The sequence below is a fragment of the Crinia signifera genome, chromosome 19 (assembly GCF_055691185.1).
Source record: "Crinia signifera chromosome 19, ASM5569118v1, whole genome shotgun sequence".
Taxonomy (NCBI): domain Eukaryota; kingdom Metazoa; phylum Chordata; class Amphibia; order Anura; family Myobatrachidae; genus Crinia; species Crinia signifera.
The window spans coordinates 19,678,279-19,702,963 of NC_139226.1; the positions used below are offsets into that span (position 1 = coordinate 19,678,279).

Sequence of the window (24,685 nt, forward strand, 5' to 3'; positions counted from 1 at the left end):
ACACTTCACTATTAATGGAACCATTGCTTGTCTTCAATGTGGAACATTGGGTCCAGTTTTTATCCTGTAGAACCCTTTGTCACAGGATTAATCAGACCGATCCTGATGGCTTCCAGTAGGCGTATTCCTGGGGTACAGTCAGGGATTTGGTCAGTAGTGTGACCTGCCCTATAGGATGACTATGCAGGTAATTGCATGTGTATTTGGGCCAGGCTGAGGGCGCAGTGATCCGGCCACTTCCCGCAGCTGCTACTGATAAAGAACTCCTGCACATCCGTCCGTTCCAGCGCCTGGCAGAAAGGCAGCTTGGCCTCCCAGCCGCGGCAGGAATCGGGAGCATAAGCTAATTTAATCTTCCCTCCACAGTAATGTTCTTTTAAACATGCTCCGGGGTCTGTTTTGCTACCTAGGGTTTGGAAATGAACCTGGCTGTCACTTTGGCTGAGAAATGCTCTGTCCCAGAAGCCGGACTTAAAGGTGTGCGTGGAACAGGGGGACGCGGGAGGAGGGGGGGCACTGTCACTTCTCGTTACCGGGAAGGACTGTACAGGCTCCCTGGTGGTGGAATGGGGCAGTAATTGGCGTTATTGATGGATTTGTCTGAGGATCAGTCAGAGAACAGAGAGTCCTGGGGCTGAAAGCATTCACCGCTGGAAATGTAACACAGGGCTCCAGATACATTACACCATGGCTCTGTACATATTAATCACACCGCACACAGGCTCCTTACGGTGTCTGGCTTCTTGTACACACCAGTCCCACGCTAGTGACCTGCATGTACTCCTGCACAGATGGACAAAACCATGTGCACTGCAGGAGGGCAGATGTAACATGTGCACAGATTTTGTTTCTGTGCAAGGTAAATATTGGCCGTTTTATTCTTACACAACAATTTATATTTTAATTTGAACAAACCTCACCCAAAACTAACGCTCTCACTGCGCATGTTACTTCTGCCCCACCTGCAGTGCAGCATGGTTTTGTCCGGGTCCAGGTGTGAATCAGGCCCAGAATACAACCGGGTCACGTATCACCGAGAAGAGCGGAGCCGGCGGCCCTTTTATGGGAGATGTAAGCACATCCCTGCTTTATTTCATATTCCAGTGCTCCGATCAATAACTATCTTGTTCAGCGCCGCGTATCTACAGCAAACGTCTTATGCTTTCAGTACGTTTCCACCTTTTTGGTTTTCATTAAAGTTTTATAACCGGAGACGGTTTACTTGAGCGGTTTTCCCAAATAATTTTACAGTTGCGAAAGTACCAAGCACGTGACTTGCTGGTAGCATCGGTGGCACTTGTATCGGTCACTTTGCGTTGGTCGCAATGATAAGATATGTCTGGAGCTTAGTGGCAACTGCACAGGAATGTTGTGGCCTTGGGACTGGTTTACCTGGGGTCTGGTTGGGTGGGTAGTGGGCAAGTGGGTCAATGTATACCACACTTATGAATAAAAAGATGGGCACCTATGTTATAGGCTGGTTCTCAAAAAGCAGCTGCGGTATAGGGGTAGTCAGTCCCTATGTGGGAATATAACAAAAAGAAAACACTGAGAAGCAGCGCTTGGACTACAATGAATCACAACAACAATTATGCATAAAATAAAATAATTCTTTATATATTCAGGTATAAAATAACCACTTGGTGGACGATATGAAAATATACATATACACAAGAATACAATTGAGTAAAACCTCACTCCCAGGGTGGATGCTAGAACCAGAATTGTCCTTTGGCCAATATTATACAGTCAGGATTTAAGGTAAGTGCACTTTACCAATATCACTGCTCTTATAGATAGGTACAAATGATCCTTAAGGAATTTCACAGGTCCACACTAGTTGTACGGTATCCCAATCCGGTGCCACTGGAGGAATCTGTGGGAGTGAAGCAGTGAAGGGAACCTGGGGAACCAAGATGTTGTGCCCCGTGTTTCGCTACTGGCTGGAGCTTTTTTAAAGGTCTCTTTTGAAAAAGCTACAGCTAGTAGCGAAACGCGTCAGGAGTTTTACTACCTCCAGACTCAAGAATCGGTTTTCTATCTACCTAGAGCTGGGGTAGCCAACTCCAGTCCTCTAGAGCTACCAACAGTTAATGTTTTCCAGATCTCCATCTCTGAAAATGTTTCAGCTAGTAATGAGAGCACCTGTGCAGCAGCTAGATTGTCTGGAAAATGTGAACTGTTGGTGGCTCTCGAGGACCGTAGTTGGCTACCACTGACCTAAAGCTTCCTTATTTACCTCTTGTCCTCCAACATTGGGGAAATCCCCACAGGATCCCATGTGGCCCCCCATTGTACCTCAGTATGAATACCCTCAGGTGAATTGACCTATTTCTTACCATCCAAAAGGACTATTCAATATTCATTGCCCATCCCTTGATCCTCCAGCGGATATTGGGGGCCCCGCACCACAAGAGAGGACTTTGGGTATCTCCAGGCTTATGCACCTACTCCTAATCACCTGAAAGGGGACTTCTCCATCCAATTTGGCCCATTCCACGATCCTCCAGTGGTAATTGAGGGTACCGTACCACCAGTGAGGACCTTGGGCACCACCCCAGATTCCTTTCACTGCTACACTATCACACATTTCTCCCAGCGGTTCTAGCACCCACCCTGCGAGTGAGGTTTTACATCATTTTATTCTTGTGTCTATGTATATTTTCATATCGTCCGCCAAGTGGTAATTTTATACCTGAATATATAAAGAACTATTTTTTATGCATAATTGTTGTTGTGATTCATTGTAGTCCAAGCGCTGCTTCTCGGTGTTTTCTTTTTGTTATATACAACACGTATGTTTTTGCTAAGATGCTCTGCCAAAGTAAGTAAAAGTAGTAACACAAGAATGATTCCTAAAAAGCCTGGACCCCCTTCCTTTTAAAATCTGTTAACCATTAACTGTGCAGTAGACGGCCTGGTCACTGGTTTTTTTTGGTAATGATCAACGCCCTGATTGTCTATACGCTCTATTTTGAGTTGTATGAATTAAAAATGTTACCCTACTCTACAGTGGACCCCAAGTACTGTGTGTTTTGTTGGTTTTTTTTTTTTTGGGGGGGGGGGGGAGATGCATGTATTTTGAAGCGCACATGCAGTGTGTTCCATCGTTATACAGAAATGGATTCAGAGTTGATCGCTGATGTCCCAATTCGCAGTCCGTTCGCTTATCAAATGACCGCCCCGAATCATGGGCAACGGTTTATCTGCTCGCAGTCATCTGCAAACTTGCTGCGCAATCAGACCTGAATCCGGCGCTAACTGCATTTATTTAAGCCCTGTAATGCAGGATATACTGTATGTACTCTATAGATAAATTCATGGTATTGTGTACCTTTTTGCTGTATACCCGACACAACAGAAACCGCTTGCCTTAATAGCCTGCTAATGAAATATTGTGCCGCTCGGCCCGCTGTGCGGGTGACGCCTATTTATCCGGGGAAATCACAATTAAAGTCTCTTCCAGGCCGCTCGTCAGTAAATTGCACACAAGTCAGGCAACCGCTCGCGGAGCGTGATTTACAGGCCGACGTAACGCCGCAAAGGGTTAAATCATTACGGCCGCTCTGCTTTCTCCGTAATAGAGGTTATAAATCCTCCCATCCATTTGGGAGTCTCTCTCTTCCCAGCCACGACTGTGACCCACGGCTTTCCCGGTGCCCCCGAGCCGGCGGATAAAGCACTCACTGGAGGTCTGCGCTTTTTGGTTGAGTTTTCGTGACCTCAAGCAATACAGGCTCCCTGTGGGCTCAGCTCCCTTAACGAACTGGCCGGGTTCCAGACTGCAAAGCACAACTTCAGCAAGCTGAGAGCGCGGCACTGGAAAACAGAATTGATTCTCCACATTTCTTGGCTTCCAGAAACATCATTTAGGCGTCTTCAAGAACTAAACTCTTTCCTGCTACTTCGCTCACAAGGCTGAAACTTCTCTCTGCTGTACCTGCCCTCATCATTTTTACTTATTATCCTGAAGTAGGTCCGTGCTTATGCTTTGTGTCTGTGCTGCTCAGACAAAAGGAGATTCTCCAGCAAAATATGATCTGTCCATTTATGTGATTTAATAAAGAGCATACGGGTGACTTCCCTGCATTATATGATGCATCTGTAGGTACGCAGTCGCCTATACTGTCACCCGATCGTGCTTACTGCATTACAGCGGCACCCCGCACTGCAAAACCGACCCAGCCATTGCTCATGGTGTCAATATTGGCTGGGCTACAGTGTGTGCATAAGTCTATATCCGCAGTTTCTAACCTATTAGTTCTCTCATTTACCCCTTGATTAGGCTTTTAATTTATGAGTACCCCCTACTCCCAATTTGAGTTATACACAGTACTTACAGATGTACCGGGTGTCATCTTTGCTGGCGATCCGCCAGCAGCACGGCGCTGCCATCTGACTGTGACGCGCGTGCGTCCCCCACGCACGCGTGTCACAGTATCCGGGCGGCGAGGTGGACTCATTTCTGTCCGCCTCCCGCTCGAGGGGCAGGGGGGGGACCCGAGGAGTCTACGGGGGGGGGGGTGTGGTCGCCCGGTGTGGGCACCGGGTGACCGAGGGCAGCACCGTCGAAAGGGGACGCGCGTGCACCTCGTGCGCGCGCGCGTCCCCTTCCGGCATACAGATGGCAGGGGGGCAGGGGATGGCGATGGCGACGCCATCGCCATCCCCTGCAAAGATGAGACCCGTTACATCTGTATGAGTGGAGTGGAAGTGAGTGGTATGTGTGTCCCTATTATAAGGAGTAGTGTGCAGTCAGGAATCGGGTCCCTCCTGTGTCTGGCCGCTGGCTGTGTACTGTCTCCGGGGTTCCCGCTAACACCTGTAGGTTTAATGCCGCTGCTTCCTTCACCTGTGTCAGATGAACACTGATATCTGAGGGCAGCGCGGGTAGCTCCTAGTGGATTGCTGGTCGGGCAAAAGCATGAGGTGATGCTTCCGGAAGGGACGCAACATGGTGTATCTCCTCGGCAATGGGAGACTTCTTCTTCCGCCAATACCAATATTTTTTCAAGTACCCCCAGGGGTACGCTAGCCCAGGTTGGGAACCACTGGTCTACACGAAGGACTGAGCGACTCTGCTTATGTTGAACATATCGTAATGTGTGTAAGGCGGTTGTGGTATAAAGGGCTGACACCACATGGTCAATAGCGACAAGGCCGACTTTGACAATAAGTGGACACTGAAATGGTCGACACGTGAAAAGGCCGCCTTGAGTGTTTTTTTTTTTCCTTTTTTTTTTTATTTTTTTCTTTGGTATTGTTCGGACTTTTTAGAACTGACTACCATGAGAGGCTCAGAGGAACTTGCAGATTATGGCAGAGGCCTGGTGACCTAGTGTATGATGTGGGGGCTTAATGGAACGTGGTGGGTGGGGCTTGTGCATCGATTGCATCATTTCCCAGATTTTGCATGGTTGAGCCCCCCACATACATTGATCCAATCTACTCTGATTTCATTACTGCTGAAAGAGATTGTAGGCCGGGGGACGCTACAATCCCGGGCAGGAACGTGGAAGATTGGTAGATAATGCAGCCTTCAACAGTTTTATTTATACTTTTGTTTTGATTTATTCTATGACGTAGGTCAGTGTAAGTGGGAAGCCGGTCTCCTCTGCAACACACGTGGGGATATTGCCCGCTATTAACCAAACAGTTTCTGTCTATCATTTTCTAGAATATGAAAGAGAAAGTATAGACCAGATGTGATTGGTTGCTATGGGCTACTCCAGCCCTGGTCATTCTATAGCTGTACAAGAAGCACAACCTGGGTGCATATCGCCCAGACCTGGACATGCCTGGAGAGCCGTCCTCCTGCCCTGTGTTTCCTACCCACTGGCTGCATTATCGCCTCATGTGAGCGAGGGCACAGATGCCCGCTTTACGCACATGGCAGGCCCTTCCTCCCTCACCCCAGCCCGCCACATCCAATCAGCAGGCCTGTCGCTTCTGCTTTTCTGCTCCAGCAATTTTAGCAGCGAGCGGTCCGCACTTTGTTTTATTTTTAATTTATTCCATTTTTTTGCCTTTCCTAAAATCCACAGAGGATGGAGCGATTGTCCTTTTTATACTGTAGCAGAAAACATTTCCGTGGTTGTGCTCAAGACCGGTTCATTAAAGGCCTCTTTTATCACCCTAACCCAGCACCCCGGGCCCATCACAGCCTGGTTCTGCTTCCACCCGTCCCTGGTCTCTGTCTCACTGCGGTCGCAGCTCTCCCTCCTCCATCCTGCTTGTCCGTCATCAATATCATCCATTCGCCCGTTCCCAGCTCATAACTCAATTCTCTTCTCCCTCTGCATCTTCCCTGCCTCCCTCCTATGGTTAATGATACAGAAAGCCTGATTCAGATGGTATCTGCTGCTCCCTCCTCCTTCCCCCGCCTTTTAAATGTCAGTGCGGCGAGCGGCCGTCTCCCCTAGTGCCCGATGCTCTTGGACAGGGTGGCGATTAGTACATCCTGCATACAGCATTGTCACGTTAAGCAGCACCAATCAAGCTCTGCGTCTCATTGCCCCGGCACTGTGTACGCTGCAGACGTATCCAAGCTGATTACTCCAAGTGCCAGACTGTTCCTCCTGCACAGGATTTCTGACCTTGGACGCCATAGTCCCTCTGCCTGAGGCATCACATTTTCATTTCATAATCCTGATTTTTTTTTTTCCCTATGTGCGGAAGAAAAGGACAGGTTGCTTATTGTCTGTAGTGGGGGGCTAATGTTGGGAAGGATCTCTGTATATAGTACAAGAGCGCACACTGGGGTCAGCCTGCCTCCTGTGCAGTGACATTGCCTGTGGGTTCTCTGTTCTCCTGTGTTCAGGCAGCTCGCCTGTCTAATCCTGTTACCTGACTCCTGGGAAATGGATGGAATTCTCAGCGTATACTTTACAGGGTTTTCATGTGTTCTACAGAAGGGATTCAGGATATTTAGCTCCTCGTTCTGGTGTAAATTCCAGTCTGTCTCACACGTATACCTAAAAAGTAGCTATAGATCCAGACTGTTGCAGGAAAATAATGGTAAAGAAATATATAGCAAAAACATAAACATATTGTAGCTCTCAATTACCACTTATTGTGCAGTCCTACTTGATACTCAAAAACATTTCTAATATATGATAGGAACTAGGGAAAACATTTCTAAAATAGGTGCTAGGGAAAACATTTCTAAAATAGGTGCTAGGGAAAACATTTCTAAAATAATAGGAGTTGGGTTCAGTATGTTTTCCCTACGGTCAATATTTCGACATGTTCAAAATGCCAACGCTGACATTTTAAAATTACGGCATTTCAAAAAGCCGACATGGTTTTCTGTGTGTCTATGTCGACATAAATACCTTTTTATAATTGTATCATGTCCCGTGGCATGGCTCACTGTGCCCGCCACACTACTAGGATCTAACTTTATTCTCACTTGAGTGGGCATAAACGTGACGCAAGATCAAGACGGTTTTAAAGAAAAAAATCATGGCATTTTGACCATGGTGGCATAAGGAATGCTGGTATTTTGAACGTCTCTGTATTTTGACTGCCAACTGTTGGGGAAATTCCTCATTTTAGAAAATTGCTGATTTGCCAGTTCCCGACTGTTTTCGGGTTGGCACTTGTTTAATAATCCTGATTCCTAGAACCTGGCTGTAAGAGGTTCTGGAAATTGAAGCAATATGCTGTGGATGTATGGAGTCCTTTAGTAACACAGCGGTGGTCAGAAGGGTCTTCCTGTTGGCGAGAGTGTGGTCCCATCCTCTCCCAGGAGTCCTGTGATGCAACTGCTCTTTCACTGATTGGCTGGGAACACGCAGCACAGTGATGATTGCACCACACATTGCACTTCTGGCCTATCAGTTACTGGGAGCGTCTGCATCATGGAACATCTGGATAATGTGGGCAGAACCGAGAAGGTAAGTATTATCTCACAGCCCCCTAACCAATGCAATGTGTTTTGAATTCCGTAATACCTGTGGTTTTATGCTTTTAAACCAGGGTGTTTTTGTTACTCAATTGGGCACCATACACTGTGGCTGGATAAATTCCATGAAGCCAGTGTTGCCGACTTTCTTACTATTATTTCTGTTATTACCCTTTATTTATAAAGCACCAATACAATAGGCAGTGCTGTACACATACTGTACTCTAATAAACACATTTCTTCATCTATTCATATTTGTCTCTTAATACCAAATTACATTTCTTTTTTTTAATTGAGTATTTTTATTAGTTTTGCAATAATAAAAAGAAAAAGCCAGTACAACGGTGCAATCGCATATAAGTCGTGATGTTACAGAAAATTGGTGCATAGAACACATATGGTATATCTCAAACCCAGAGAAATCTAGCAGGATATATAAAGAGTACAATAGTCCTCAATAGGGCAAATAGGTCCTCGAGTGCCCAGAGGCGCCATTCCAGGCCCCGGGACCGGTGTAAATTAGACGAATGCAATGCGACCAGAGATCTTACAAACCAATCACAGGCACCAATAAAGCGCAGTGTGAAAACGTCAATGAAGAACATCACAAAGGATAATTAAGTGGCTTACTAACTATCCTAACCCCTCTAACTAATGGGCCCTACATACGCAGAGATGTGTGCCAGAGATACATAACGGGAGATTCAGCACAAGAGATTTCACTCTTGTGACTCATTTCAGACAATGAGCCACATACAGAGAGATTTGTGTCAGAGATTCATAATGGGAGATTCAGCACGGGAGATTTCAAATCTGTCACAGAAAGTGAAGTAAAAACACTGCACTTCATCACAAAAATGTTATTATTACTGAACACATCTAGCACATAACTTTATGTCTTCTTTAATAAGTATTCTTTCACCTCCCCTAATATGCTACCCCCCCCCCCCCCCAAAAAAAAAAAATTAAATCATGGTGGCTAGTGGTTCCCCCTGAACCGAATGCAAACCCATATGCAAACTATTAAACGTTGGTGGTACAGTGGGAGCTGACAAAAAAATACTTACCAAGTCCGGGGTCCAGCGTCTCATCCGCTGTCATACAGACAATAATTTTGTAAAAAAAAATGGCATGGGGTCCCCCCCCAGGCATGACCAGCCCCGGGCTTTTTGAGTGGTCCTGGTTCCCAAAATCCAGAGGACAAAGTGCGTGGGGTCCCCCAGATTTTGGGGACCAGCACCAGGCTCTTGAGCTGGCCCTGGTTTCCAAAATACGGGGGACAAAATGAATAGGGGTCCCCCATATTTTGGAGACCAGCACCAGGCTCAACTAGCAGGGGGTGTAATGCCATAGCCAGGGGACACGCTTGATGGTGTCCCGTGGCCAAAGCATTACCCACCCTAACTAGTCAGCCCAGGCCGGGAGTTTTTGGGGAGGTGGGGACCCCCCAAATAAGGGGGTCCCCCCTCTCCAGGGCACCCCAGGCCTGGGCGGTGGGTGCAGGGTTGATAGCTTATTTAACAGTAATATTGTCTTTTACAGTAGGACTACAGGTCCCAGCAAGCCTGCCCCACATGTGGGCACTTGGGAGAACCACAGGTACCAGCATGTGGGGCATTAAAGGCCCGCCGGTACCTATAGCCCCCCTGTAAAGGAAATATTAAAATAAAACAACAAACACTGGTTTTAAATGTTTTATTTAATAAAAACACAAACACAGAGTTTTTAGTATTTTATTAAACTGCATCTGGTCTTCACCTGGGGGCAGCGGCCCCCTAAGCTCTTTTGCATGGCCGCCGCCTCCCAGGGCTTCTGCCTCTTCATCTGTGTTCTTCACCTGGGGGGCGGCAGCCTTTTAAGCTCTTTTGCATGGCCGCCGCCTCCCAGGGCTTCTGCCTCTTCATCTGTGTTCTTCACCTGGGGGGCGGCGGCCTTTTAAGCTCTTTTGCATTGGCCGCGCCTCCCAGGACTTCAGGAGCTCTTCACTCCTCCTCCGCCGTCGGACTGACTGCCCCGACCCTGTCTCGAGCTGGCTAATATAGCCAGCTCTAGGGGGCGGGGCAATGACGCGGCGAGCCGTGATTGGCTGGCCGCGGCCATTTTGAAATTTGAATTTTTTTTTTTTTTTTTTTTTTTTAAACATCTCCGTGACCCGTCCCGATGCCGCCGCGCTGCCGCCGAGAGGAGAGGAGAGGTGAGGTGGCGATGGGTGCTCCTGCTGGTGGGGGAGGGAGGTCAGGGGTGGCGGCGGTGCGGGGTGCGGCGGTTCTGCGGTGCGGGGTGCGGCGGGTCTGCGGCGTCCGCAGTCGCTCAGTCCTGCTCATCTGCCCGCAGCCACACATGCGGGAGATGAGCAGGAGCTTTCTGAGCGACTGCTCTGAATTGTACAGCCCGTCCGTTCTGAATCTTGGACAGATTCAGAACGGCGGGTGCGCGCATGTAAATCGCTGTGTGGGCTATATACACAGCGATTTACATGCATCTTCAGGCATTTTCTGAGCGATTTGTTAGAATCGCTCAGAAAATGCCTGAATATCGTGCTGTATGTGGGGGCCATAACCCTGACCTAAAAGCAAAAGAAAACCCTCCCAAAAAACCCCAAAACAACCCTCCCATAAAACCCCCCACCCCCTGTACAACCTATCCCCAACTGAGGCGTACCTGGATCCCCCAAACATCTACACTACTTACCCTAACAAGGGGAGAAAATAGTGGCCTGTAGCTGATGGGAGCTAACCTAGCCTAAAATCCTATTTTACCCCCCATTTATCTAACTAACTATACCCCCCCCCCCCCACCCTATAGAAAATAGAAAGGATATCCAAAACGAATGCCTGTCAGGGGCAATACACACAAGGATCTGAGCATATAAAATCAGCAGGATATTGGACGGATAGCTAATGTGTGCTAAACTAGCAAGCTTATTCTACCTAGGTGTTCCCCGGCTCTCCCACCAAAACACCAGTGCAATAGACTTTATATATACATGGATATATAGGTAACACAGTTTTAAGACATGCAGGATAAAAGGATATATCAATATAAACTAGCAAGTATACGGTATAAACTAGCAAGTATACTGTAAATGGAGACAAAGTAAGTTACGCGACGGGTACAATAAAAAGGAGCGTCGTCGATAGATAAATAGGGGACAGTCTCAGTCCGGCCATCTGCAATCGTCCTGAACAGACAGTGATATGAAGCAAGTCCCATCATCATTTGCTGCAATGAATTGGACTATCAGAGGTTTTGAAGTATCCGGCTGGGAAAGTAATAGCAGCGTTGGAGGCAGTATGGGGATCCCACGGCGTTCAAACCCAGTGCGGCAGCAAGGCAGGAGATTCGGGATAGACACAAAAGTGAAGTGGTCTCCAACGCAAATAAGACCCATAGCAGTAGTAGGGTGATCGCCTACAGGTACATCAATACCAATAGATATTGTAGATTGCAAGAGGGATGCAGACAGCATGGGGGTGTAATGAAAACACAGGGATGAATCACCGTGTCCTTTCCCATTAGCAATAGTATCCACCTGTATCTCCTCAATACGTGTGTCCGCAGTGATGTGGGAAACAGTGACATCTGTAGCAGTGGCATCCATCTCAGTAGGAATAGTATGCACAAACACCGTGGGACACACCGGAGTTAAATGGCGGCACAGAGACCCTCCATCTCCAGCAATACGCTTTTCAGGAGTAAAGGAGGTGGGCAGCACGCATTCCCACGCTTCACCAGGTATTGGAACGGGATACTCAGCGGGAACATGTATATGCAGCAACACTTCAGTAGGAGAGGCTTCTATATGGACAGGGGTGATAGCCAACGGCGATGCATCAGGTTCCTGGCCAGTGCCATCATAGCAATGGTTACTAATACAGCATGGAGGCGCATCGGCCACAGGGTTGGTATCAAATAGCTGTAGGAGCCTGCGTGCGGATGCTTCAATAGAGCAAAGGATTTGCTGAAGGCAACTCTCCATATTGCCAGTTTAGTAGGTAGGAGAATAGTTCCACTCGTAACCCTCAGGTCTCAGGGCCGCAAAATGTCAACGGCGTGCACGCCACCAAAACCCCCACTCAGAGCGCAGAAGGCTCACTGTACCTCAGGGTGGATGCAGTTGGAGGGTCCCAGAACGTAGACAGCCAGCCTCGGCTGTAGTGTGATGCCGCGGTCACCACACACAGCATCCAGCGAAGGGACGGTTCCCACCAGCAGGGTTGCGCACAGGGCTGCTGAAGACACAGGAAGCCAATATGGCGCCCGGCTACACAAGCGCAGGAAGGCCCAGGCGACAGAAGCCGGACTATCAGACCACCCTGGAAGTCCACGGAGGGAGTAGAAGAGGCCAGGCGATCTTCGGAAGGTAAGTGGAGGGAATCAGGAAGCCCACCGCACCAGAAACAGGAGAGGTAAACAGGATTTCAGCGGAGCTCCCACGAAGCACGTCTGCTCCCGCTCTCAGTCAAACCACGCCCCCCCTAAATTACATTTCTTGAAGCTAACTGTGGACATCACAGTGGTCACCGAGGGCATCACAGTGGTCACCGTTATGTTCCAGTAAGAATAACTTTGTCCCTGTGGCAGTCTTCTCTAGCACTAACAACCTGGCTCATTCAGAACGTATGACCGCCACGTTCTCCCTTGCAGACACAACCTTGCCCATAATCTTCTGCCTGTTTGTTTTACAATGTTTCCTGGCACTCTATGGCCTCACACTACTCCTCCCTTCTTTCAGGAGACCATCAGGACCGCCTTAGCAATGGGAGCAGACCGCGGCATCCATGTAGAAGTGCCCGCCAAGGACTACGAAAGCCTCGGACCTTTCCAAGTATCCAAGATCCTGGCCGCTTTGGCTAAGAAGGAGAACGTGAACATTGTGCTCCTGGGAAAACAGGTGAGTGACGGGGATGAGTCTCCCTGATTGCTGCTGTGGGGTGGGTCCTGGAAATGGCATCAGCCAGCCACGTACCCCACTAGGAACCAGCATCCCGTGAATTCCACAATGTTCTAGAATGACGAGATGTAGAACGTGGCTCAGTAACCATGTACATCCTCAGTAGTGTCCTAGATGGGAATTCTGATCTTGGATAATAACGGATTACAGTCAGAAAATAATCCATCTGGATATAATCTGTGTCTCTGTGCACATGTATGTTATATGTATTTAACCTCTGCGCTGTGGTTGCTTTATTGTTCCCTGTGAATCTCCTCCCCCAGGGCATGTACCAGATAACATTGTTCATCGCTGCCCCCTAGCTCAGTGCTTTCTCCGTTCTCTCCTTGCAGGCCATTGATGATGACTGTAATCAGACCGGACAGATGACCGCTGCTCTGCTTGACTGGCCTCAGGTACCGATCCTTCCTGGCTGTGTTTTATTTTCTGGAAAATGAGAGAATTATCTCTGGTGTGGCGGTTTAACGCACGGGGCGGGGGCCGGGGTTTGCAGCAGGAATGCAGAGAACCGGCTGAGCGGTGGGGGACTGCTGGGTACTAGAGTAGAGAGCTCATTCCCTGCTCATAGGTATTGCGTTTGCACATGTCTGCAATCTGTGTACAAGCCGACCGTTGTGCTGCTGGGATGCCCATCTAGATAGTTATTGTGACTTAGCAATATGTCTTCTGTAGTTCAGCTTCCAGCCTGGTGACTCGTTTTTGGACCTTAGCAGCTGAAGGGTTGGTCACCCCAACTATGTCTAATGCTGCATCTTAATCCCAGTATGTACCGTAAGAGAGAAATGCACACTGGGATGCATGGTGCGATTCCTGCATTTACTGGGAGCACGGCTCAAGGTGTGGACATTGGAATCCCCTGTTATTTAGCTGATCTTGTACTTTGTACTCTGATCTCACTATTTTTCTTTCTGTAACTGGGCCCAGTGACGTGCCATGCATATAGTACAGTCAGTATTCCGTTACCCTTATTCCCAGGCTGATAGTAGGGGTGAGGTACAGGGATCTCCAAGCCAGTGCTCGCAAGACCAGCAGCGGCATCTTTATGCAGAGGGATCCCAACACCTATTAGTAAAGTATCTTAACCCTCTCCCCCTTCCCCCATAACCCTTACACCCCCCCCCAATGCTCAGTCTCATGGTAACCTTACCCCCTTAGTGGCTAACTCTTCCCGTACCCCCTTAGTGGCTAACCCTTACCGTACCCCCTTAGTGGCTAACCCTTACCGTACCCCCTTAGTGGCTAACCCTTACCGTACCCCAATAGTGGCTAACCCTTACCGTACCCCCATAGTGGCTAACCCTTACCGTACCCCCATAGTGGCTAACCCTTACCGTACCCCCATAGTGGCTAACCCTTACCGTACCCCCATAGTGGCTAACCCTTACCGTACCCCCATAGTGGCTAACCCTTACCGTACCCCCATAGTGGCTAACCCTTACCGTACCCCCATAGTGGCTAACCCTTACCGTACCCCCATAGTGGCTAACCCTTACCGTACCCCCTTAGGGGCTAACCCTTACCGTACCCCCTTAGGGGCTAACCCTTACCGTACCCCCTTAGGGGCTAACCCTTACCGTACCCCCTTAGGGGCTAACCCTTACCGTACCCCCTTAGGGGCTAACCCTTACCGTACCCCAATAGGGGCTAACCCTTAAGCCCCCCATCTACTAGTATATGATATGGCTTTTTTTCATGACATTAAAATGCTTTTCTGCAATGGATCGCATCAAACCTGGCACATCGCAGGTGCTTCTTGTGCGATTGCGATGCCAGTCGTGCTCCTGTGCGCCTCGCAGTGGCAAATCTCTCTGTTGCAGCTCGTTAAGCCCTGCTAGGATTGCATGCACTCCTTTTTACATGCAATGTATCTCATGCGATCCTGTCCCCCCGGGAAGGTCCCATCCACATTTCAACCAAAACTCATCCAACTGACATTTTGTCACATAACTCTGGAACGAAGCCACAAATTACACCGCCATTATTATTTTTATTTAAAACCGGTTATTGTAGAAGATTTCTTAGCAGACAAAACTGTAGCACTTCTTCCGTGCTGACCTCTTTCCGTGTCTTCATGAGAGGATATGGGCAGGGCCCAGCTGCTCAGTCGTATTGCCGGGTAACAGATCCGGGTGTTCAGCCCCTTGGCAGACTATGACAGAAGTAGGGCGAGTGCACCGATCACAATGCGGTGGTCAATAATTCGATTTCTGATACACGTGTCCTGATGAACACCGAAATGCTGACATCAGAACTCTGCTTGTACGGGTATTGGTAACGTCAGACATCCTGAGTTATAGAATAGAAGCATCTTCAGTGTTCTAGATCAGTGATCCTATTAAACACATCCCTACAAGCCTTTGCTGTACTAAGGTCCCTTCTTTGGTTTCTTTGTTCCTATTCAGGCTACGTTTGCATCAGAGGTGAAGGTGGAAGGGGAGAAGGTGACGGTGCTCCGGGAGATTGACGGTGGCCTGGAGACGATCAGCGTGAAACTGCCGGCCGTAGTGACCGCGGACCTCCGACTGAATGAGCCGCGTTACGCCACTTTACCGAACATCATGGTGAGGCCGGCGTTTTGATTCCTGTTCAGCACACGTACGGATCCGCAGTTATAAATAATGCGCTCTGCGGCTTCTGGCAGTGGGGATAAGGAACATTAAGTTGGAAATACACGGCCACAATCTATATCCGGGGCTCCGTACATTTTTATGGCGTTCTATTGCGCAGATCCTAATATGGGCAACTAGTTTGGGTTAGACCCTTCTGCCACCCGCAGTGCGAGTATTTAGCCAGGGAGCTGGCATAGCAGTGGGCAGGGTGAGACCCCTCTCTTTTTGGTCTGTGAGAATGAGGGACAAGGTCATCTCCAAACCCACCCCCCCAAGCTCACTCTCCTGCTCTTCTGGATGATTTTTTTTCTTAGAAAGCCAAGAAAAAGAAGATTGAGACGGTGAAGCCAGCAGACCTGGGGGTGGACATAACGAGCCGTATACACATCTTGAGTGTGGAAGACCCCCCGCAGAGGTTAGCCGGTGTGAAAGTGGAGACCGTAGAGGACCTGGTCAATAAGCTGAAGGAGAGTGGGCATATCTAACCCGGCCAGGTCAGTAGCACCCTCCTCATAGGACGCAGCAACACTTATACAGGACGTAAGAATAATGACATTGTTCCATGTGCTCTGGTGCATTGTCATGGTTACAGCGCAGTGTCTGATGATATCATCCAATCAGTGCTTCCATTGTCTCCGGTACACCAGCTGACACTCATTCTACTGTATATAACATCTGGCATCCATTCTCTTACATGCAGCACACGCTTTTGTTATGTATAGTCGTTAATTTGTTTATTTATTTTCTCCAACAATGAGAACGTTACTTAGATCTCACGGTCACGCAACCGGTGACGTTTCTGATCAGGAGCATCCCAGTACAGTGCCTCTCCCTGACCCTACTGTAGCCTCTCTGTACCAATGGGCAGCAGATATACTTGGAGGCTCTGCTTCACACTAAAGGCGGTATCCATTTGGTTTGCTGGAGGCTATCCAATTGTCCCAGATTCCGGCATCCGTATCCTCAGTAACCCACACATTTATGGGGGATTATGCTTTGTGTGCGGTAGGCCCCCAAAGCATAGTCCCCAATACGCAGCTGCCGGGCCAGTGAAAACACACGGGTTCCGTTTCAGCCGTAAAAATGGCCCTTAATTGAATGCCGCGATGATGACCATCGGTCATAATTTGAAGTATCCGGTTGTATTTAACGGGCTAAACTGCTTCAGGGATAATTCCAGATCACCAAGTAGTTTAGTCCGTTAAAAATGGCCGGCTATCACAATATATGACCGATGGTCATTATCATGGTATCCAATTAGAGGCTGTTTTTGACAGCAGAAAGTGACCTGTAATAGGTGAAAACACACGGGATGAGGAATAATTCCCCGGTCCCATGTCTTATCGCAGGTCTGGGGTAAGGAGTGTGGGTATTGGGAAATACGGATGCATTCATTAGGGCTAATTAGATAGTTTTTGGTGAACCAATTACCCGCGGTTATTGACCATGGGGAATTGTATACAGCACTGCAGTGCAGATAGAGAGGGCCTTGTATGTAAGGGTGACGAGGATTCTCTAGGTCCTTGATGGCTAACCTTGGCACTCCAGCTGTTGTTGAACTACACATTCCAGCATGCCCTGCATCAGATTTAGCATGGCCAAATAGCAAAACTGAAGCAGAGCATGCTGGGATGTGTAGTTCAACAACAGCTGGAGTGTCAAGGTTAGCCATCAAGGCTCTAGGGCAGTTGTGTCAAACTCATGGCCCTCCAGCTGTTGTGAAACTACACATCCCAGCATGCCCTTCCACAGATTTTATATAATGGTTTGCTAAAACTGTGGCAGGGCATGCTGGGACGTGTAGTTCCACAACAGCTGGAGGGCCATGAGTTTGACACCACTGCTCTAAGGGAATGAGAGCCGGTGCGGATTTTACTGAGGGGTCTTGGCGGAAGTGGATCGGCGGTAGAGGAAGAGCGGTCCAGCTGAAGAGTTGAGGACAGACTATTAAAATATGACCGCTTTTGTTATAATCCATAGGTATCCACAGCCCCCCCCCCCCCCCCGTACTAATAATCCTGCAGACTTGCCTTGCAGTAGGTGGTGAGTACAGCACCTCCGCAGCCCTACCTCTCCTCACCAATTACCCAATTAATTCATCTAACTAGTTAATTGAAGTTGTCATCTTGCGATGTTAAGTGCCGCCTGCCAAGCGTGGATGACTAGGAAATGCCATCAATATTTTGGTCCGTAATTTGATAAATGTGTTAATCAGCATGTTTTTGTTTACAAAAGTTTGATCGTTCAGGCTTCCAGCAGCCTCCATCACATTGACAAACGCTGGAGCCTGATTGGTCTAACGCGCTGTCATGCGTTTACCGGCCAGTTAGGTTAAATTACCCCTCGCCCCTATCAGAGCAGACTTACAGGGATCAGAACATAAACCATTATGTCCCTCCCATAATGCAGTGCTCAGATGCCAGTCACATGATTCCCCATACGGATGTGTCTCTTGCCCTGTCTTAGCACCGCTGCACAGCGTGGAGCGGATTCTCGTTGCATCTGTTGCCAGGCTGGTGTTTGGGGCTCTATGGTTGTAAAAGCCCTTTTACAGGTAGATTAAAAACCAGTGCGTTTTAATACCTAACGCACCTCTGTGTATACAAGCCCTGGGACGTATACGCTGTGCTGCTTTGTACCGACTTACACAGTTGAAAAAAAAAACATTGACTATCCCCCAGAATATCGCCATTGCGTGCCACTCTGACTCAGGACGTTCCTCGCACCACTGCCCGTGTCCTTCCTCCCATCTGCGGCATGTGTATGGAAGGACGCGGTGCACCCTTATTTGTCACCTGTCAGGCTGAAGCACAGATAGGAGATTCTCTGGCAGTGAACATTGTGTGATAACAACCAGGGAAGGATTGTCACAGCTGTTTCCCCACCGCTTAGCATGACCCAACATGACTAGTCCTCCGGGCTGTGCAGCGTTGTCAGAGAGGCAGAGAGAATCTAGAAATACAAATCCTGGCAGCTGCTTAACCCGTTACTCTGCGGAATGCCGAGCGCGGCAGCAGCAGGGAACGGGCCGCGCCGAAGAGTCTCTCTCGCCCTTGTTGTGTCGGAGGACTAAGGCTGCGGAACGATCTCTTTGAACAGCGGGATCCGTACTTTACTTTCATGTGTAAATTCCGGGATCTGTGCGATAGAGACGGGGCTGCTCGCCGGGGACTAATTACATTGTCAGTCTTGTGGCGAGTAGCCACCTCTCAATCACATGGGGGCTTTTTTACCTGCTTTTATTACATTTTAGAATCCTAATCAGTGCTGCGGTGTATGAATTCAGAGAACACATCTGCCACATTGTCATCTTTGCCGATGCTGCTTATTCCACCCCCCCCATCTCTATCGGTATAACTGACATCAAAGATCCATATTATTTAATGTGCACTCTCTTTGAATGGATGTGTACGGCTGCACATCCATTGGCAGACAAGTAAATATGTCCACAACCCACTGTATCAGGCCCACCGGCTAATGATTTTTACACTGGGCACCAGTCATCGCAGGGACTGCGTAGCCCTGGACTTGGTGGTGCGATGGAATAAGGCCTATCCAGCCTGGGGCTGGCATCGCTCACACTCCCCTAAAATGCTCATGCATGCCTAGCACATTCCCGTACACCCCCACCGTTTACTTAAGCACGCCTGCGTTTTTTTTTCGCACTCCCACTGAACACCGCGGTATCCACCCACTACACCTACTTCCTGTCAATCACCTGGCAGACGATGTGCATGTAGTAAAAGTGGCAGGCTCTCATTGCAGGATGGCCTTGTGCGTGCATACTCATGCGTAGCGTATCGATAATCTGCCACTGTTCGAATTTGCAGAAATGTGATCAGGTCTGAATTACCCCATGTCTCTGAATCGGGCCCTATGTAGGAGATACAATCTATCATGTCCAAACGTATATTGGGAATTGTATTCCACGGTTTGTTGCTTGCGACGGGTGATGAGCAAAAGGTACCCCGCACAATGTTCCGCTCATTGCATATTTGGGTGTGACATTTTACACGTTTCGCCAGCGGGGTTGTTCCTTGTGGAAGCCCCACCCCCCAACCACACAGAGCAGAAGGAATGGATGGCTCACCCAGCTCTATTTCTGGGCCTGCGGAATCTATGAATACAGAACAGACAGGGAGCGGAGAAGTAGAAGGGGGAAGGTTCTGTGACTGATTCCTCACCTCTGTTACCGGCATTCTTCCTTCCGCACGGACGTGGTTCCATGAACCCGCTGCTTAGGCAGATAACGCAGGATTCTTTTCCTCGATTTACTTGTGTATTATAGGGATCCTCATTGTCCCTGACAGGTAATGTAATATCCTAACAGACCAGCTGAGCCCCGCAGTGAGCAGCCCCAGACATGAGCCGTCAATCATATGTGCAATTCAAATCATCTTCAGTATTTATAGTGTCATACGAACATGAGTAACGGAATGATTTGAGTTAATATAATTATTGAGGGCTGTCCTGCTGTGCCGTAGACAGACGAGGAACCTGATCAGTGACTTGTTTTATCATTCACCTGTTCCCTGTAACACGCGTGTCACTGCCTCATGGTGCTCCATGACAGCTCGACGTGTCGGCTATTAGCATCGCGTCAGCGCTCCAGTCGGTAAGGGGGAGAGTTGCGATTTGACAAGTGTGCACTGTTGCGTGATCATCTCGTTAATTCAACGGTTTTACTTTTGGTGGGTTTGTTGGACGTTCTTTTATCATCTGTCAATTTGCCGCATATTTATCGGTGTGCTGTCGCTGATCATGCGAAGAGAACCTCCGTTACGCATCTGATTAGCGGCCATCTTGTTACCTGCAGAATACTGAGCGATGTGACCAAGGCCGTTACGTGGTCTGTGCGGATATGAGATAAAGCTGTGGCCCTCCGGCTCTTGTGAAACTACACATCCCTGCATGCCTTGCCATAGTTTTAGCATTCCCTTATAGTAAAACTGTGGAAAAGCATGATGGGACTTGTAGTTTCACAATAGCTGGAGGGCCATAGTTTGGACATGCCTGACCTAAATGGTATATTCATTTTCCAAGTTATACAACCCCCTAGGTAATGAGGGTAAGATACAAATGTGTGGCATTTTCTTGTAGCAGGCACCTTTTCTGGTTTCTCCTCATCTGTGCTGGGTGGAGGGTGATGACATCATCACTGTGTTCCGTTACAAAGGAGGAGTTTAGAGAGATTTCTGGCCTCTGCAGGGAGTCGGGGAGATCACCAACTACTTTTGGAATTCTCCCGAGCAATTACAGGAGTAATACACTACACTCAGGGTCAAATGTAATAGGGTGAGAGTTTTAGAAAGTGAGAGATTTTGGGAGAGTTTTCCCATTTTGCCATGTAATTGATTGCTGCTTTAAAAAAAAAATATGGGGGGGGCGTGGCCTAGCACGGCAAGGGAGCAGACGTGTCTCAGGAGAGCTCCTGCACCCTGCCAAGCAAAATACCCTTTTACCCACCCTGTACCCCTTACCTTATCCCCCTCTTAAGCCCACTGCCGTTCTGCTGTGCTCCGGTTCCGGTGGGAGCGAGTTGCGGAGCCGGGGAGCACTTTTCAGAGCTCCTGCAGGTTGCGGCCCTCCTGACGGTCCGGAGCCGGGACCTAGAGTTTGCCATCCCCCGACCGCGATCTCCAGGGGAAAGAACCGGACCCGATCTGCAGCCGCTGTGATCCCCCCGGGAGTCCCTGGTGCCCGGAGACGGCACCCAGGTTAGTGCAATTAGCCCGCACCTCTGACGATCCCCTGGTCACGCTGCCGGAGGGGGACCGGCTCCGGAGAACACCCGCCCGGCAGCCTGTCAGCGCACATACGCTGCGGCTCCCCCCCGGGCACACAGCACACGCTGCGGCTCCCCCCCAGGCACACAGTTCTTCCAGCCTCCCTCCGGGCGCACAGCTCGTGCCCCCCGTCTCCCGTCCACCGGAGGTCTCTGCGGGGTGGCGCGCCACAGCCATAATTAACCCCTGAGAGCCATAGCCCTCCCCAGACTCACCCCCTCCTTCTGGACCAGATAACCCAGGAGCTTCAACTGACTGGGGACAGTCCCCCCCCCCCCAGAAAACAGGGGACGCACCCTGGGTGGTGGATACCCACCCTGCCCCTCCAGGAGACCAACTGCACTGGGGGAACCTACCAAGCCACACTCAGCGAAATAGAACTGGTCCCTTAGGACCTTCATTCGCACTGGGGGAGGCCAGCCCGTGGACCCCCCCAGAAACAGCCAGCCTCCATCTCTTACTCCCCCTCAACCTACAGGGGAAATAAATAAATAAATTAATTAAAAAACAAAAAAACAATAAAATTTAAAAAACAAAAAAAAAAAAAAATCACCGGAGGTGGCCCCAATAGACCCAACCTGGGAGCCGCCCACAGATAACCTACCCGCAGCCCGGAAGGATCCTCCCTGACCCACCCCTCCCCACACCACAAAAACTCAAGCTACCTTCTCCAAACAGATCCATATCCCCTGTGCAGAAGTCGCCATTCGCAGGCTGGTCCGCGAGTGGTAAAACCCTCTCTGCCCCACCGGGCCCTTCTCGCCACGACAATGGAAATGGTGGCCATGCCTGCCTAACCGCGATCCCCGTCCCGCTAGGACCGAAGCACTATACCCCTGTGGACAGCCCCTGATATCTACCCCTAGATTCAGACCTACCCCACGGTACCTATCACAACTGACCCTCTTATATAATGTCACAAAAAAGCAAGAAGTCCGCACAGGCCTCAGGAAACTTCTTTGGTTCCAAATCCAAAGGTACCCCAAGCTCAGTGCAGCCTCCAGATTCCCCCTCCCGCCCTGACTCAATGGAAGCGACAATTGACCCTCAGATTCAGGCAGTGATGGCAGGGTTGCTGGAGGGGGTCCAAAATGCCTTCAAACAAGAACTCTCTAAAGCGGTTTCTGAATTCAAATCAGACCTCGCAGCCTTAGGCAACAGAACCGACGCACTGGAATCTAAATCGGATGACATCTGCCGCTCCCAATCCCGCCTAGACAAGGAAATATCAAGACTTCATGAAGAAGTAGAGGCCCTCAAAGAGAGACAAGAGGACCAAGAAAACCGTTCCCGACGCAACAACCTGCGTATTCGTAATGTGGCGGAGTCCATTCTAAGCCCCTCCCTATCCTCATTCCTGAAAGATTTCTTTCAACACATCATTCCATCCCTCTCAGATGAGGATTGTCTCCTAGATAGAGCACATAGGGCCCTTCGCCCGAAACCTCCCCCCTCACAGCCTCCAAGAGACATCATTGTCCGCTTCCATTATTACCAAACCAAAGAAAAGATCCTCACTGCCACCCGGGATTCCCCAACACTTCAATTTCAAGACATGCAGCTACAAATCTTTCAAGACCTAGCCCCCTCAACTATTCAGAAACGGCGAGATCTTCAACCCGTTACCAAAATTCTCCGACATCACAAAATTCGTTACAGATGGGGATTCCCCTTTATGCTTCAGGTCACAGCAAATAGTGCCTTGCACAATGTTAAAACCCTAACCCAGGGTCAAGAACTCCTGGCCAAATTGGGTCTCCTACCGGCCCCATCCATGGAAGAAGATTCAAGTGCTTCCTCATCGAGACCACAACGACTTCCACCACCCTCTCCGGAATGGACAAAAGTATCCCGTCGTCAGGCGGAAAACAGCCAGCCTATTTGAAAACATGCAGTGATGCCCTTTGCTTACCTATACCACTGCAGGACATACCTACCTGCCCCACGTGATTGCCTCCTCGTGATAGGAAGCACCTCCCTCTCTTTATTACCAGTTAAATGTTTAACAATATACCACCCCCAATGATGTTATGAATCTCTAAAAAGATCTAAAGGGTTGTACACATTTTCTACCCTTGTCTCTCGACCCAAAGTTGAAGTGTTTCCCCTCCCCCTGTTCCCCTTCCCCCCTCCCCCTCCCACCTAATTTGTTTACAACTTAGGTCTGAAAGCCCTGCACAGCAGGGATTGAGTTTATACAACTTATACAATATAAGTTTACTAGGTTATTACCGTTTAAGTTTGCTTCGGTCCTGGTGGACTGGACCCCACCACCACTAAACCCCACGACCCCCCCATACTCCCTTAAAATGTTTTGCATAAATGTAATGCTGTTTATCTATGTAGCGGTCTCCACCCGAGACCCTCCTTTCCAGGGACCCTGCCCTTTTGGGCAACTTTTCTTGTTCTCTCTCCATCTATCCTTACTAACCTTTTCTATTCTCTGTGGCTCCCCTCACTTCTTCCCTTTCCCCCCCCTCAGCCCCTCCCTGGGGTGGCCCCCTCTAGTTCCTAAGATCACCCCATTATACTCTCTAAATACACATGAGATGACTACACGTAACCCACCATGTCTCTTAAATTGTTGTCTATCAACGTAAATGGTCTTAACTCCCCTAGGAAACGTACGATCCTTATGGGAGCCTGTAAAAGAGAGAACGCAGCTATCGTGTTTCTGCAGGAAACCCACCTCACAGGTACCCACTCCCAACTCAAGGGTCGCGCATTCTCGCAGTCCTTTTTTGCTTCGGCTGATTGCAAAAAAAGGGGGGTTGCTATTTTAATCCACCGTAATGTACCTTTTGTCCCGATTAAGACCATTGCAGACCCTGATGGGCGGTTTCTTATCGTGATAGGAACCATCCGCTCAATAACCTTAACCCTAATCTCCTTGTACGCCCCCAACCAGGATCAATCCAAATTCTTTGATACCTTTTTTAAACGCATAGATAAAGTGGCACAGGGCCATATTATTTTGGGAGGAGACTTTAACACATTTATCGACCCACTACTAGACAGATCCTCTCCCCCCCCAAACGCCACCTCGACGGCGGTCCCCAAAGCCTCCCGCACCCTGGTTGCCTCCTTGAAGCATTATGGACTATGCGACTCCTGGCGCCTCAAACACCCTCATGATAAAGATTTCACACACTTCTCAGCCCCTCACCAACAATACTCTAGGATAGACATGCTCCACATCTCCTCTTCCATGATCCCCCAAATTAGGGAAGCAGGCATCACCCCGTTCACGTGGACAGACCACGCAGGCACCTACATACTATTAGATATATATGAACGCCCACCGAAAATTCTGAGATGGCGCTTAGACGACTCTCTTTTACAACACCCCTCCTCCCTGGCAGAGGTCAAGAACGCAATTATAAACTATTTCAAAGAAAACAACACCCCCGATATTTCCACGGGAATCCTC

The 24,685-nt window shown here is 49.1% G+C and overlaps 1 protein-coding gene across 1 annotated transcript in view; it reads left to right on the forward strand.

Moving 5' to 3' along the window:
* ETFB (electron transfer flavoprotein subunit beta) overlaps positions 1-24,685 on the forward strand; it is a 50,196-nt gene that overhangs the window by 18,884 nt on the left and 6,627 nt on the right. The window contains exons 3-6 of the mRNA XM_083162148.1: positions 12,642-12,800; positions 13,193-13,255; positions 15,263-15,421; positions 15,784-15,963. Coding sequence (XP_083018274.1) covers positions 12,642-12,800; positions 13,193-13,255; positions 15,263-15,421; positions 15,784-15,954 — 552 coding nt within the window. The 3' untranslated portion in view covers positions 15,955-15,963. The remainder of the gene's footprint in view (positions 1-12,641; positions 12,801-13,192; positions 13,256-15,262; positions 15,422-15,783; positions 15,964-24,685) is intronic.